Raw genomic sequence first — 15,080 nt, forward strand, 5'->3', positions numbered from 1 at the left:
GAAACTGTGGTCTTGGAGGCATTCAGTTTAACCCGATTTCGTCTACCCCACTGAGCTATCTTGTCTAGGTCTAAGCTTACGAAGGTAGTTGTGTGGAGACGAGATACAGATCGAGTGACAGAAGTAGCTATTGACGGATGTGGGGGAATACATTGTTGATCCGTCAACGTATGAGTGCATTAGATTATTTATGGAAGAAAACAAATATTCTACGAAGGGTAAAAGTGCAGGAGGCAGAGCAAAACCTTCAGGGACACCGTTGTTGACGGAGAAAGCGGGAGAAGCTGATCCATCAACAACCACGGACATAGATTGACCAGAGAGGGAGCTTTGATATGCGGAAGCAAAGCGAGCGAGGGAAATAATATCAACGTTGCATCTCGCCTTACTGGCCACTGGTGATCAGAGAAGCTTGTGAGATTCAAGATGCCTAAGGATAAGGGAGGTGAGTAGGGATCAAAGACTTTGGAAATGGTAGACATTCAAGCATTGGGAGCAATAGTCAGAGGAGTTAAAACGGTCGCCTTTGTTAAGGATGAGATGTACCAACGCGTGCTTCCAAGAAGAAGGGAAAGTTCTGTTTTCTAACAGAAACTGAACAGACAACCCTACACAGAGAAATACTCTTTCAGTATACAAGGATGGATGTCATCAGGATCATAAGTCTTGCTCATGTCCAGAGAGAGAAGCATTTTTGGACGGTTCAGAAAGAGATTGCGGGAAGGGGCATGGGATTAGTAAGAGGAGCATAAAGGGATGAAGGAATGTTAGAGTTATCCAGGGTTGAGTTAGAGGGGAAACGAGAGCCTAAGAGAGTTAGTTGCGTCACAACAAATCCATGCGAATCACTATTAACTTTACTGAACCCCAGTAATATTAGCTGAGTCACTATAAATGCATAGAAATCTTTGTTAAGTTTACTGCATCACCAAAATATTAGGTATCACCATTATTTTATACAAATCACAATCAAATATACTGTATCACCATATTGAGAGATGTGTCGTCATAACATGCCAAAATAGTTAATCAAAGAACAGTAATGTTAGCCGTATCACTAGAGGTTTGGCTGCTGCTTGACCCTGTCAGTCCTTTGTTATCTCTAATAACACAGTAAGATGCATATTCATAGTTTACTTTGAGAAGCATAACTCCAGCCGCTTGACCGTGAAGTTTCGAGGTATGAGAATTTCTGAACCAACATTGCCATAGTATAATGTCCAGTTCCTTACTGTTATATATTTCGTCAACATGATTCATGTTACCACGTTATTCATGTTGCCATAATTCTACGTTATCTAAATGTTGCATCACCATTTTGACGTCACTGTAAGTTTACTTAAACCAAAATTTCCCAGAAGCATGTTATCATATCTTCTGCCTCTGGAATCTCTTAATAGCCAGATATTCACATTAATCACTTCGATCTTAGCAGCATTCTAAGGAGAGAAGCATTTTTGGACTGTTCATAGTAAGAGTGTATGTGGTCTGGGAATTATCATTAACGCTTGAAGGTGCCTTAATTGATAGTCATGGAACCCAACCATCCAATCAATTAGCCAGCTTGCGTTATGGTAATGTAAGGTAACTCACCATCTCTTGACATACCCTGTGGTTCTGTCCTCTGCACCAGAGTCATTATCATATTACCTTCACTATAAGTTAAATGTTTTGTTAACATTATCATAAGAAACATTATCACCTTCTCCCAGCGTTATGTGCGGCACATTATTCCCTGGCCACTATAATGCTGCTTACCTCACTTTAATATAACATTATTAATCTGCCATCTTAAGAATGCTAATACCTAAGATGTTATGATAGTTATTAAATCATGAGGTACAATGCCATTCATATTTTTACTATAGTGCTGTCTTCATAACCATAATATCCCACGTTGCAACGTAGTCTTTACTCTAGGACATTCCCTGTATGCCACCGATATACATGTCCTAATCTATGTCATTAAGCATCACCTTACATCCCATAATGTCACCTTCCCTGTCATACCACTGGTTCTGTCATTGCCTTGCTTCCTCTCCGCCTCAGTTGTTGTTACTTACGTTACCAGCGTGAAGTGCGTCATCGCTTGCAAGATTTAGTTGCCTTATGATAATGTCATATTGGTGTCTCTGTCATCTCCCACCATCACTAAATCATTTTCCTTCACACTATGGTTAGTAACTTCATAGTCCTTCATAACATTGTCTTATTATCCTGACTGTGACAGTAAGGCTTGCTTCGCAATCGGCTACTGTTACATCAGTCTTATTGGCACCAAACAGCATAATGTTACGTGCATCACTTGACGTTACTACAATCAAGGATCACAATGGCGTTACTTGCGTCATCGAAGTGTTCCATACACCCCCAGACCGTCACCTGTGGATCGCTAACATGATAAGCTTTTCAAAATATCAGCGTTACTGCGTCGGGTGACCTCCATCCAAGTGTAATGGTGAATTCAACTTTTAGAATACATTCTGTCAAGATGAAAGTACTTTCGTTACCATATAGTAACCTATGTCTCCCTTGCGAGAGAAATTTTATGAGTATGTTCACTGGGTCAATACGGTGTTATTTGCGTCATTTAATGTTACCTAGGTTATGATCATATTAATTTCATCAGTGTAGTGTTATTTACCAACCTCCACCATCTTTTAACATATTGCTATTTGCTGTACCATAATGCTGTAGCAACCAACACATTAATATCACCAACGCCACCTTTCTTCAGCAATACTTCTACTTAACTACATTGTTAACTTCGCTACTTTCGTCACGCTAATGGTCCTTGCGTCGCACTTTATTGTGATGATATCTGGGCCATTACGTTATTCTTCGTCTTCTCCAGGGACAACGTTACTTGCAACAATGTTACGTACGCTATTTCCGTCACCATAATGTTACCTTCGTCGCATTTCTTCAGTGTACTGTTTCCGCTCTTACTATAACACGTTCACCATTGAATGATATTAAATGTCGACATTGCTTCATCGTCCCGCCTCAATTTCATGTATCCCCATACGCTACCATTTTTGTCATTCATTTCCTCTTGTCATGACAGAAATGTTACTTGCAATTCTTCGCATCACTATCATCTTTCTTGCGTCATCCTTCGTAACCATAGGGTTACCTTCAATACTATTATGATTTGTTTCCATAATTGAGATACAGCTGTGAAAAACTGTTAAGACTGATTTCTCTGAACAAAAATGATGTTTTAGTGGCCTTAACCGTGGCTTTATCTGTAAGAACAATCAATACCAACCAGAATTTTTCATATCCGACTCAGTGAATGGCGTTAGATACAATCCTCTAGATAAATTCTCGATATTTGATCATGATTTTAGTTCACTTCACACTTGAAAAAGAAGTATCTTGAGAATATTGTATTACAATCCATAAATCAGATAAATGCAGAGAACAATACTCCTATGAGCATTTCCTGTGGCTTGCCTCGTAAAACTTAAATTCTTTAATATCACCATTCAAGATGGCGGCTCCGTGGTAAAATTCGCTTCCATCATCATCATTGCAATCTCCTCCGCGCTACCCACCTGTGACCCATGTGTTACTTATGTCGACATTTATCATCATAATGGAATCTGAGTCATCGTCCTCCACCTTCACGTTATGAGGCTCACGCTTGGTTACCAGTGAGACACCTGTGTCCACACTATTACCATTTTCCTATCCCTTCACACATACCGGATTACTAACTGTCACTTTCCTTCATGATATATCCTATGGCATCACCCTCCCTCAGGATATACCTTAGTGCATCACCCTCCCTCAGGATATACCTTAGTGCATCACCCTCCCTCAGGATATACCTTAGTGCATCACCCTCCCTCAGGATATACCTTAACGTATCACCCTCCCTTAAGATATACCTTACGTTATCACCCTCCCTCAGAATATATCTTAGTGCATCACCTTCCCTCAGAATATACTCTAAGGTATCACCCTCCTCTAGGACATACCTTCATTCATCACTTCTTCAGGATATGCCTTGGCGTGTTGCCCTTCAAGATATACCTTAGTGCATCACCCTCCTTCAGGATATACCTTAACGCATTACCATAATACTACGAGCATCACCCTTCTCATAACCATATTACTAACGTCAGCGAATCCCTAACTGTTTCCTGATCTGTCACCGTCAGTCCTCATAATAGCACACACTGCTCTCCTTCAGACCCACCGAGGCGAGTGACGGTGACTGGTCCGACGCTGGCGGCTGTGGGGCAGCGGCTGACACTCACCTGCGTCACCTCACCCGCCAATCCTCCTGCATCCATCACCTGGATGGTTCAAGGTGAGTTATCTAACCTGCGTCAATCACCCGCCATCCTTCCAGCATCCTTCACCTGGATAGTTAATTAATCTGCGCTACGTCAGCAGATATGGGGTTCACAGGAGAGGATATACAGTCAATGGACTGAACCTGCGCATATGAAGATGTCAGGGGATTCCTCGAAAAGGTTGGTGGGGTCTGGCTGTGGATAGGGGACTCTGGTTTCATTGCATACATACATGGAAGCAAGATAGGAGATGTGCTCGAATAAGGCTATTTCTTTATCTGTTCCTGGCGCTTCCTTGGTAGCGCAGGAAATGAACACTTTCCCTTTATCTTTCGTTTGCAAGGGGAGCTAGATCAACCACCACATTTTTCCTCGTGCTTGTCATTAGTCTTCCTAACTACCTCATATTTTTCAACCACTTTCCTATATTTATACCTTTCTGTCTATCTATCTATCTCTCTATCTATCTATCCATCTATCTATCTATCTATCTAGAAGGCAACTAAAGGGGACGGGAGCGGGGGGCTAGAGACCATCCCCTCCTTGTATTTTAACTTTCCAAAAGGGGAAACAGAAGAAGGAGTCACGCGGGGAGTGCTCATCCTCCTCGAAGGCTCAGGCTGGGGTGTCTAAATGTGTGTGGATGTAACCAAGATGAGAAAAAAGGAGAGATAGGTAGTATGTTTGAGGAAAGGAACCTGGATGTTTTGGCTCTGAGTGAATCGAATATCAAGGGTAAAGGGGAAGAGTGGTCTGGGAATGTCTTGGGAGTAAAGTCAGGGGTTGGTGAGAGGACAAGAGCAAAGGAAGGAGTAGCACTACTCATGAAACAGGAGTGGTGGAAGTATGTGATAGAGTGTAAGAAAGTAAATTCTAGATTGATATGGGTAAAACTGAAAGTTGATGGAGAGAGATTGGTGATTATTGGTGCATATGCACCTGGGCATGAGAAGAAAGATCATGAGAGGCAAGTGTTTTGGGAGCAGCTGAATGAGTGTGTTAGTGGTTTTGATGCACGAGACCAGGTTATAGTAATGGGTGATTTGAATGCAAAGGTGAGTGTTACGGAACACGTGTGTGTGTGCTCACATGTTCGTGTATATAATGTGTGTGTGTGTCCTTGTGTATGGTGTTGTTATTTCTTATCAGACGAGGATTAAGGCCTCCCTCTGAGACGTCCTCGGAGCTTCAGTTCACACCAAGCATTAGACGCAATAATTTAATTTTAATCTAAATTTGAAACCAGATGGTCATTTGTCCTTGAGCACCCTGACCCTTCTCCGAGACGGGGGGATTAATTTCACCACCGTACTGGACATGTCATCCCTGTAGGCTTACAAGAGGGAGGGTGATCTACGCAGTCTTGTGTGACTGTTCCTCCAACCAATCAGAATATATCTGAGTCCCATAGCCAATCAAAATGTAAGGTTGTATAGCTAGCAGGAACGCTTGTCTTTGCTGTAATATATACCCATGACACCCGCTGAGTCTCTCTCTCTCTAGCCCAGCGAGGTAAGTGGTCCACCCCTGCCGTAAGTCCTGCTGTGTTGTAAGCCTGTAAGCCCTGCTGTGCTATAAGCCTGTTACCCGAGTGTTGTGCTGTAAGCCCGTTATAATTATCAGTATATGGTTATCGAAGAACTGCTTAGAGGAAAGAGAACTCCTGGCTTGAAATCTTATGTTCAATGTTATACTCACTTTCAATGTTAACGTAATGTTTCATGATTGATTTATGTGCCTATCTTTGTACACTTGAATTCTTTCATTATAAGTAGATTTAATGTAATGCTGGTCTTTAAGTCAATCCCATAACTTTATTATTGTGTTATCCTGAGTTGTGCAACTTGACAAATCTATAACGTCCTTGCAAGACAAGGAACAGTAGTATTTGTAACATATGTTACTGGCGACCTTGCCTGAATAAGTGGTGAGTTCGTAACATATAAATTGGCGACCCTGCCAGGATATTTCTTGCCTTAACGGAATCTCTTTCCTTTTCGTTAATCATGCCGTTGACCAGCAACGCTGACGCTGACCAGTTCTGTCGATCTGAGCCCTCTCACGAGGACATTAAATCTTTAACAAAGCATGAGTTGAAGCTTATTGCAAATAGGTTAAAATTGAATTATGACCGGAAAGCTAGTAAAGTACAGTTGGAGACCTTAGTCATAAATCATTTTGCTAGTGAACAGATAGTAGATACTGCGCCTGATGTTGAAATTAGTGTCGACAATACCGCTCCATCAGTGACGTCGGCCGAAGCCTCAATCCCTTCCCATATCCCTAGTGATGTTAATGTTAATCCCGAGTACTGGCGAATTCAACTAGAGATAGCTAAGATCAATGCCGAAATGCAAAAGGAGAGGATCGCCCTCGAACGTGAAAAACTTAGACTTAACGCTTCACCATCAGGACCAGTGTCGTCTCGGTTGGGAGATTTACATCTCGTACCTAAGTTCGATGAAGATAATGTGGCTTCCTTTTTCCTAAAATTTGAACAGACTGCCCGTGACTGCTCTTGGCCGAAGTCAGCCTGGGTGACAGCTCTGCGGCCCCTCCTTTTTGGCAAAGCTGAATCCACATACACCGCGTTGAACGATGACCAGTGTGGTGATTATGAGGTCGTTAAGCAGGCAGTGATAAATTCTTATCATTTAAGTCTGGAAGCACACCGACTCAGATTTCGAACTAAGCATAAGCGCCCTGATCAACCCTACCTAGATCACTTTTGTGAGAAGTACAAGTTAGCCGTGCGGTGGGTACGTTCCGCGGGAGCTTATATCGATGCTGAATCGGTCCTGAAACTATTTGTGTTCGAGGAATGTAAGGACGGTCTACCCCGTGATGTACGGCAGTACGTAATAACTAAATCAGCGAAGGATTTTGAGGAGGCTGGGAAACTAGCAGATGAGTACATGTTAGATGTCAAACTTGACGCGGGCAGGCATTCAAAGGGCTACGACGGCCGAGGGACGACCAATGGTCATGTAATCCCACCTGAATCTGCTACCTTGCCGGTAACTCATAAAAGTCAGGGGAAATACTCCCAGAAAGTAAAGTTTTGCTCTCATTGTGGCAAGGCTGGGCACCAGGTGAGGGATTGCTGGGCTCGAGAGGAGTTTCGAGATTCTACCGTGAGTAGACCGGTGAATCTCGTCTCAACTTTAGGGCCACTTAGTAAAGTAGGTGAGGCTGTCCCTGCTCTTAGGAAAAAGAGGGGTTGCGAGAGTGTAGTTAAGGATCCGTTTTGTGGGAACTATAATGCGTTCCTGTCTGAGGGCTATGTTAGTAGATGTGGTGTACAACGAAAAGTAACCGTATTACGGGATTCTGGTGTGCTGCAGTCCGTTATTTGGATGGCTTGGTGCCGCGAGGAGAGTTTGGAGACCGAGTCTTGCTAGATGGACTGTCGGGTTCCGAGGAAGCTCCACTAGTCGATGTGAGGGTAGAAATAGATCTCTTCACGGGCCATACTCTCATAGGGGTTGTAGATAGGTTACCTGTCTCAGGTGTGGACTTTGTGTTAGGCAACGACCTAGCGGGTGGGAAGATGAACCCAGTGCTGGTGTCGCCTACGGGCCCGGTGGAGTCCACGGAGGCAGTGCAGCTTGATGAAGAAGTACCAGAGATAGTCCCCAACCACGATGATGCCAGGTCTATGACAGCTGGCACGGCAGGCCGTGTGCCTGAGGACATAGCCGTTAAAAAGGAGGAAGTGAAGACCAGCGAGAGGAGGCTGTGTGATACCCTCTCCCCTGGTATAGACTCCGTTGAAACACAGGAAGTTAAGACTCTCCCCCCGACTGAGACCAGCGAGAGGAAGCTGTGTGATACCCTCTTCCCTGGTGTAGCCTCCGTTGAGACGGCGGACTTAATACTGTTCCTGAGAGAGATAGTGAGAGGAAGCTGCGTGATACCCTCTCCCCTGGTGTAGACTTCGTTGAGACAGTGGACTTCAAGACTCTTCATGAGACTGAGACCAGCGAGAGGAAGCTGTGTGATACCCTCTCCCCTGGTGTAGCCTCCGTTGAGATAGTGGACTTAAAGACTCTTCATGAGAGTGAGGCCAGCGAGAAGAGGCTGTGTGATGCCCTCTCCCCTGGTGTAGACTTCGTTAAGACGGAGGAAGTGAAGTCTCTCCCTACGAATGAGTCTAGTGAGAGGAAGCTCTGTGATGCCCTCTCCCTTGGCGTAGACTCCGTTGAGACTGAGGATTTGTCTCATGCTCATTCAAGAGAGAAGACTCTCCCTGAGGATGAAATTAGCGAGATGTGTGATACCTCCTGTGCTGGTTACGAGTCCGTACAAGAGTCAGTGGGTGAGACTGAAGATTTGTCTCGCGCCCATTCAAGAGAGACTCAGGAACGGAGGACAGTATGGTATGACAAACGATCTCGTTCAAGAAGGTTTGAGGCGGGCGACGAGGCGTTGCTTCTACTACAGCAGACAGGTCAACTCTTTGTTGTCCGTTCTCAGGGTTCCTGCACCATAATCTGGAGTATAGGAGACTCAAATTACCTTGTCTCTACCCCCGATAGGCGCAGAGGTCGGAGATTATGCCACGTAAACATGCCTAAGCCATATTTCAGTCGTGAACCTCCCCCTTGGAACCGACGGTGCCAGTCTGCATCATCTTACGTCCAGCGGTAGCCGTGTGTGACGAAGTCGACGACGTAGCTGCGTGTGCCTCGAAGACTTGGGACCCGGGCGGAGGCGTAAGAGAACTGAAGTGTTGCTTGTGTATAGTTGGGTACTATAGGATGTTCATTGTAAATTTTACAACAGTCGTAACCCCCTCTGACAGATTTATTGAAGAATGATATCAGATGTTGGGAATGAGCAGTGTGAGACAGTCTCTCTTTTATTAGTTAGGAACCACTTTTCAATTGTTTTATTTTGCAGGCTCCAACCAGATTAGCTGTGAATGCCGCCAGTGTTGTACAGGCTGGTGAGGTCCCCAATGAAGGAGGACAGAAAGAAGGTTGAGCCCAAACAGATAGCCCCACCATGAAGAGGGAACTTTTGTTTTTGCTATTTTATATATTTGTGTCCTTCAGCCAATCAATTTAGAGTGTACTGACTACCAAACCTTTCAAAATGTTCACAAGTTATGGGAACGGAGTCAGAAATTAAATAGGTGGGCCTTGTTATATTATGTACAATTTATACGTTACATTGTTTTCAGCACACCTCATGTGTTAACAGATTGTGTTAGCTGATTGTTTATCCCGCTCTTAACGTGAGAAAATTCCTCTTCCAGGAATTTTCTCCTTTAAGGAGGGGGGTGTTACGGAACACGTGTGTGTGTGCTCACATGTTCGTGTATATAATGTGTGTGTGTGTCCTTGTGTATGGTGTTGTTATTTCTTATCAGGACGAGGATTAAGGCCTCCCTCTGAGACGTCCTCGGAGCTTCAGTTCACACCAAGCATTAGGCGTAATAATTTAATTTTAATTTAATTTTGAAACCAGATGGTAATTTGTCCTTGAGCACCCCGACCCTTCTCCGAGACGGGGGGATTAATTTCACCACCGTATTGGACATGTCATCCCTGTAGGCTTACAAGAGGGAGGGTGATCAACGCAGTCTTGTGTGACTGTTCCTCCAACCAATCAGAATATTTCTGAGTCCCATAGCCAATCAAAATGTAAGGTTGTATAGATAGCAGGGAACGCTGTCTTTGCTGTAATATATACCCATGACAGCCGCTGGGTCTCTCTCTTTCTAGCCCAGCGAGGTAAGTGGTCCACCCCTGCTGTAAGTCCTGCTGTGTTGTAAGCCTGTAAGCCCTGCTGTGCTATAAGCCTGTTACCCGAGTGTTGTGCTGTAAGCCCGTTATAATTATCAGTGTAATGTTATCGAAGAACTGCCTTAGAGGATAGAGAACTCCTGGCTTGAAATCTTATCTGGAATGTTATCTTATGTTCAATGTCAAACTCACTTTCAATGTTAACGTAATGTTTCATGATTGATTTAAGTGCTTTTCTTCGTACACTTGAATTCTTTCATTATAAGTAGATTTAATGTAATGCTGGTCTTTAATTCAATCCCATAACTTTATCATTGTGTTATCCTGAGTTGTGCAACTTGACAAATCTATAACGTCATTGCAAGACAAGGAACAGTAGTATTTGTAACATATGTTACTGGCGACCTTGCCTGAATAAGTGTTAAGTTCGTAACAGTGAGTAATGTGGAAGTTGAGGGAATAATTGGTATACATGGGGTGTTCAGTGTTGTAAATGGAAATGGTAAAGAGCTTGTAGATTTATGTGCTGAAAAAGGACTGGTGATTGGGAGTACCTGGTTTAAAAATAGAGATAATCATAAGTATACTTATGTAAGTAGGAGAGATGGCCAGAGAGCGTTACGTGTTAATTGATAGGCGCACGAAAGAGAGACTTTTGGATGTTAATGTGCTGAGAGATGAGACTGGAGGGATGTCTGATCATTATCTTGTGGAGGCGAAGGTGAAGATTTGTAGAAGTTATCAGAAAAGAAGAGAGAATGTTGGGGTGAAGAGAGTGGTGAGAGTAAGTAAGCTTGGGAAGGAGACTTGTGTGAGGAAGTACCAGGAGGGACTGAGTAGAGAATGGAAAAAGGTGAGAACAAAGGAGGTAAGGGGATTGGGGGAGGAATGGGATGTATTTAGGGAAGCAGTGATGCCTTGCGCAAAAGATGCTTGTGGCATGAGAGACGTGGGAGGTGGGCATGTTAGAAAAGGTAGTGAGTGGTGGGATGAAGAAGTAAGATTATTAGTGTAAGAAAAGAGAGAGGCATTTGGACAATTTTTGCAGGGAAAAATGCAAATGAGTGGGAGATGTATAAAATAAAGAGGCAGGAGGTCAAGCGAAAGGCGCAAGAGGTGAAAAAGGGGGCAAATGAGAGCTGGGGTGAGAGAGTATCATTATATTTTAGGGAGAATAAAAAGATGTTTTGGAAGGAGGTAGATAAAGTGCGTAAGACAAGGAAGCAAGTGGGAACTTCAGTGAAGGGGGCTAATGAGGAGGTGATAACAAGTTGTGGTGATGTGAGAAGGAGATGGAGTTAGTAATTTGAAGGTTTGTTGAATGTGTTTGATGATAGAGTGGCAGATATAGTGTGTTTTGGTCGAGGTGGTATGCAAAGTGAGAGGGTTAGGGAAAATGATTTGGTAAACAGAGAAGAGGTAGTAAGAGCATTGCGGAAGATGAAAGCCGGCAAGGGAGAGGGTTTGGATGGTATTGCTGTGGAATTTATTAGAAAAGGGGGTAAATGTATTGTTGACTGGTTGGTAAGATTATTTAATGTATGTATGATTCATGGTGAGGTGCCTGAAGATTGGCGGAGTGCTTGCATAGTGCCATTGCACAAAAGCAAAGGGGATAAGAGTGAGTGCTCAAAGTACAGAGGTATAAGTTTGTCGAGTATTCCTGGTAGATTATATGGGAGGGTATTGATTGAGAGGGTGAAGGCATGTACAGAGCATCAGATTGGGAAAGAGCAATGTGGTTTCAGAAGTGGGAGAGGATGTGTGGATCAGGTGTTTGCTTTGAAGAATGTATGTGAGAAATACTTAGAAAAGCAAATGGATTTGTATGTAGCATTTATGGATCGGGAGAAGGCATATTATAGAGTTGATAGAGATGCTCTGTGGAAGATACTAAGATTATATGGCGTAAGAAGCTAGTTGTTAGAAGCAGTGTAAAGTTTTCATCGAGGATGTAAGGCATGTGTACGTGTAGGAAGAGAGGAAAGTGATTTGTTCTCAGTGGATGTAGGTTTACGGCAGGGGTGTGTGATGTCTCCATGGTTGTTTAATTTGTTTATGGATGGGGTTGTTAGGGAGGTGAATGCAAGAGTTTTGGAAAGAGGGGCAAGTATGCAGTCTGTTGTGAATGAGAGAGCTTGGGAAGTTAGTCAGTTGTTGTTCGCTGATGATACAGCGCTGGTGGCTGATTCATGTGAGAAACTGCAGAAGCTGGTGACTGAGTTTGGTAAGGTGTGTGAAAGGAGAAAGTTGAGAGTATATGTGAATAAGAGCAAGGTTATTAGGTACAGTAGGGTTGAGGGTCAAGTCAATCGGGAGGTAAGTTTGAAAGGAGAAAAAATGGAGGAAGTGAAATGTTTTAGATATCTGGGAGTGGATTTGGCAGCGGATGGAACCATGGAAGCGGAAATGAATCATAGGGTGGGGGAGGGGGCGAAAATTCTGGGAGCCTTGAGAAATGTGCGAAAGTCGACAACATTATCTCGGAAAGCAAAAATGGGTATGTTTGAAGGAATAGTGGTTCCAACAATGTTCTATGGTTGCGAGGCGTGGACTATGCATAGAGTTTTGCGGAGGAGGGTGGATGTGCTGGAGATGAGACGTTTGAGGACAATATGTGTTGTGAGGTGGTAATGATCGAATAGGTAATGTAAGGGTAAAAGAGATGTGTGGTAATAAAAAGAGTGTGGTTGAGAGAGCAGAAGAGGGTGTTTTAAAATGGTTTGGTCGCATGGAGAAAATGAGTGAGGAAAGATTGATCAAGAGGATATTTGTGTCAGAGGTGGTGGGAATGAGGAGAAGTGTGAGACCAAATTGGAGGTGGAAAGATTTAGTGAAAAAGATTTTGAGTGATCGGGGCCTGAACATACAGGTGGGTGAAAGGCGTGCAAGGAATAGAGTGAATTGGAACGATGTGGTATACCGGGGTCGACGTGCTGTCAATGGATTGAACCAGATCATATGAAGAGTCTGGGGCAAACCATGGAAAGTTGTGTGGGGCCTGGATGTGGAAAGGTAGCTGTGGTTTCGGTGCATTATTACATGACAGCTAGAGACTGAGTGTGAACGAATGTGGCCTTTGTTGTCTTTTCCTACCGCTACCTCGCACACATGAAGGGGGAAGCGGTTGTTATTCCATGTGTGGCGGTGTGGCGATGGGAATGAATAAAGGCAGACAGTATGCATCATGTACATGTGTATACATGTATAGGTCTGTGTGTGTATATGTATATATATATATACGTTGAGATGTATAGGTATATATTTTTGCGTGTGTGGACGTGTATGTATATACATGTGGATTATATATATATATATATATATATATATATATATATATATATATATATATATATATATATATATATATATATATATATATATATATATATATATATATATATATATATATATATATATATATATATATATATATATATATATATATATATATATATATATATATATATATATATATATATATATATATATATATATATATATATATATATATATATATATATATATATATATATATATATATATATATATATATATATATATATATATATATATATATATATATATATATATATATATATATATATATATATATATATATATATACATATATATATATATATATATATATATATATATATATATATATATATATATATATATATATATATATATATATATATATATATATAATATATATATATATATTATATATATATATATATATATATATATATATATATATATATATATATATATATATATATATATATATAATATATATATATATATTATCTTTTTTTATTATACTTTGTCGCTGTCTCCCGCGTTTGCCAGGTAGCGCAAGGAAACAGACGAAAGAAATGGCCCAACCCCCCCCCCAACCATACACATGTACATACATATGTCCACACACGCAAATATACATACCTACACAGCTTTCCATGGTTTACCCCAGACGCTTCACATGCCTTGATTCACTCCACTGACAGCACGTCAACCCCGGTATACCACATCGCTCCAATTCACTCTATTCCTTGCCCTCCTTTCACCCTCCTGCATGTTCAGGCCCCGATCACACAAAATCTTTTTCACTCCATCTTTCCACTTCCAATTTGGTCTCCCTCTTCTCCTCGTTCCCTCCACCTCCGACACATATATCTTCTTGGTCAATCTTTCCTCACTCATTCTCTCCATGTGCCCAAACCACTTCAAAACACCCTCTTCTGCTCTCTCAACCACGCTCTTTTTATTTCCACACATCTCTCTTACCCTTACGTTACTCACTCGATCAAACCACCTCACACCACACATTGTCCTCAAACATCTCATTTCCAGCACATCCATCCTCCTGCGCACAACTCTATCCATAGCCCACGCCTCGCAACCATACAACATTGTTGGAACCACTATTCCTTCAAACATGCCCATTTTTGCTTTCCGAGATAATGTTCTCGACTTCCACACATTCTTCAAGGCCCCCAGAATTTTCGCCCCCTCCCCCACCCTATGATCCACTTCCGCTTCCATGGTTCCATCCGCTGCCAGATCCACTCCCAGATATCTAAAACACTTCACTTCCTCCAGTTTTTCTCCATTCAAACTCACCTCCCAGTTGACTTGACCCTCAACCCTACTGTACCTAATAACCTTGCTCTTATTCACATTTACTCTTAACTTTCTTCTTCCACACACTTTACCAAACTCAGTCACCAGCTTCTGCAGTTTCTCACATGAATCAGCCACCAGCGCTGTATCATCAGCGAACAACAACTGACTCACTTCCCAAGCTCTCTCATCCCCAACAGACTTCATACTTGCCCCTCTTTCCAAAACTCTTGCATTTACCTCCCTAACAACCCCATCCATAAACAAATTAAACAACCATGGAGACATCACACACCCCTGCCGCAAACCTACATTCACTGAGAACCAATCACTTTCCTCTCTTCCTACACGTACACATGCCTTACACCCTCGATAAAAAAAAAATATATATATA

The 15,080-nt window shown here is 42.3% G+C and overlaps 1 protein-coding gene across 2 annotated transcripts in view; it reads left to right on the top strand.

Moving 5' to 3' along the window:
* The window catches only part of LOC139757573 (nephrin-like), a 943,851-nt gene that overhangs the window by 644,725 nt on the left and 284,046 nt on the right, over positions 1 to 15,080 (top strand). For both annotated transcript variants that reach the window (XM_071678177.1, XM_071678178.1), the window contains exon 7: positions 4,202 to 4,321. In XM_071678177.1, the coding sequence (XP_071534278.1) occupies positions 4,202 to 4,321 (120 nt within the window). The remainder of the gene's footprint in view (positions 1 to 4,201; positions 4,322 to 15,080) is intronic.

This window comes from Panulirus ornatus, chromosome 27 (assembly GCF_036320965.1).
Source record: "Panulirus ornatus isolate Po-2019 chromosome 27, ASM3632096v1, whole genome shotgun sequence".
NCBI lineage: Eukaryota > Metazoa > Arthropoda > Malacostraca > Decapoda > Palinuridae > Panulirus > Panulirus ornatus.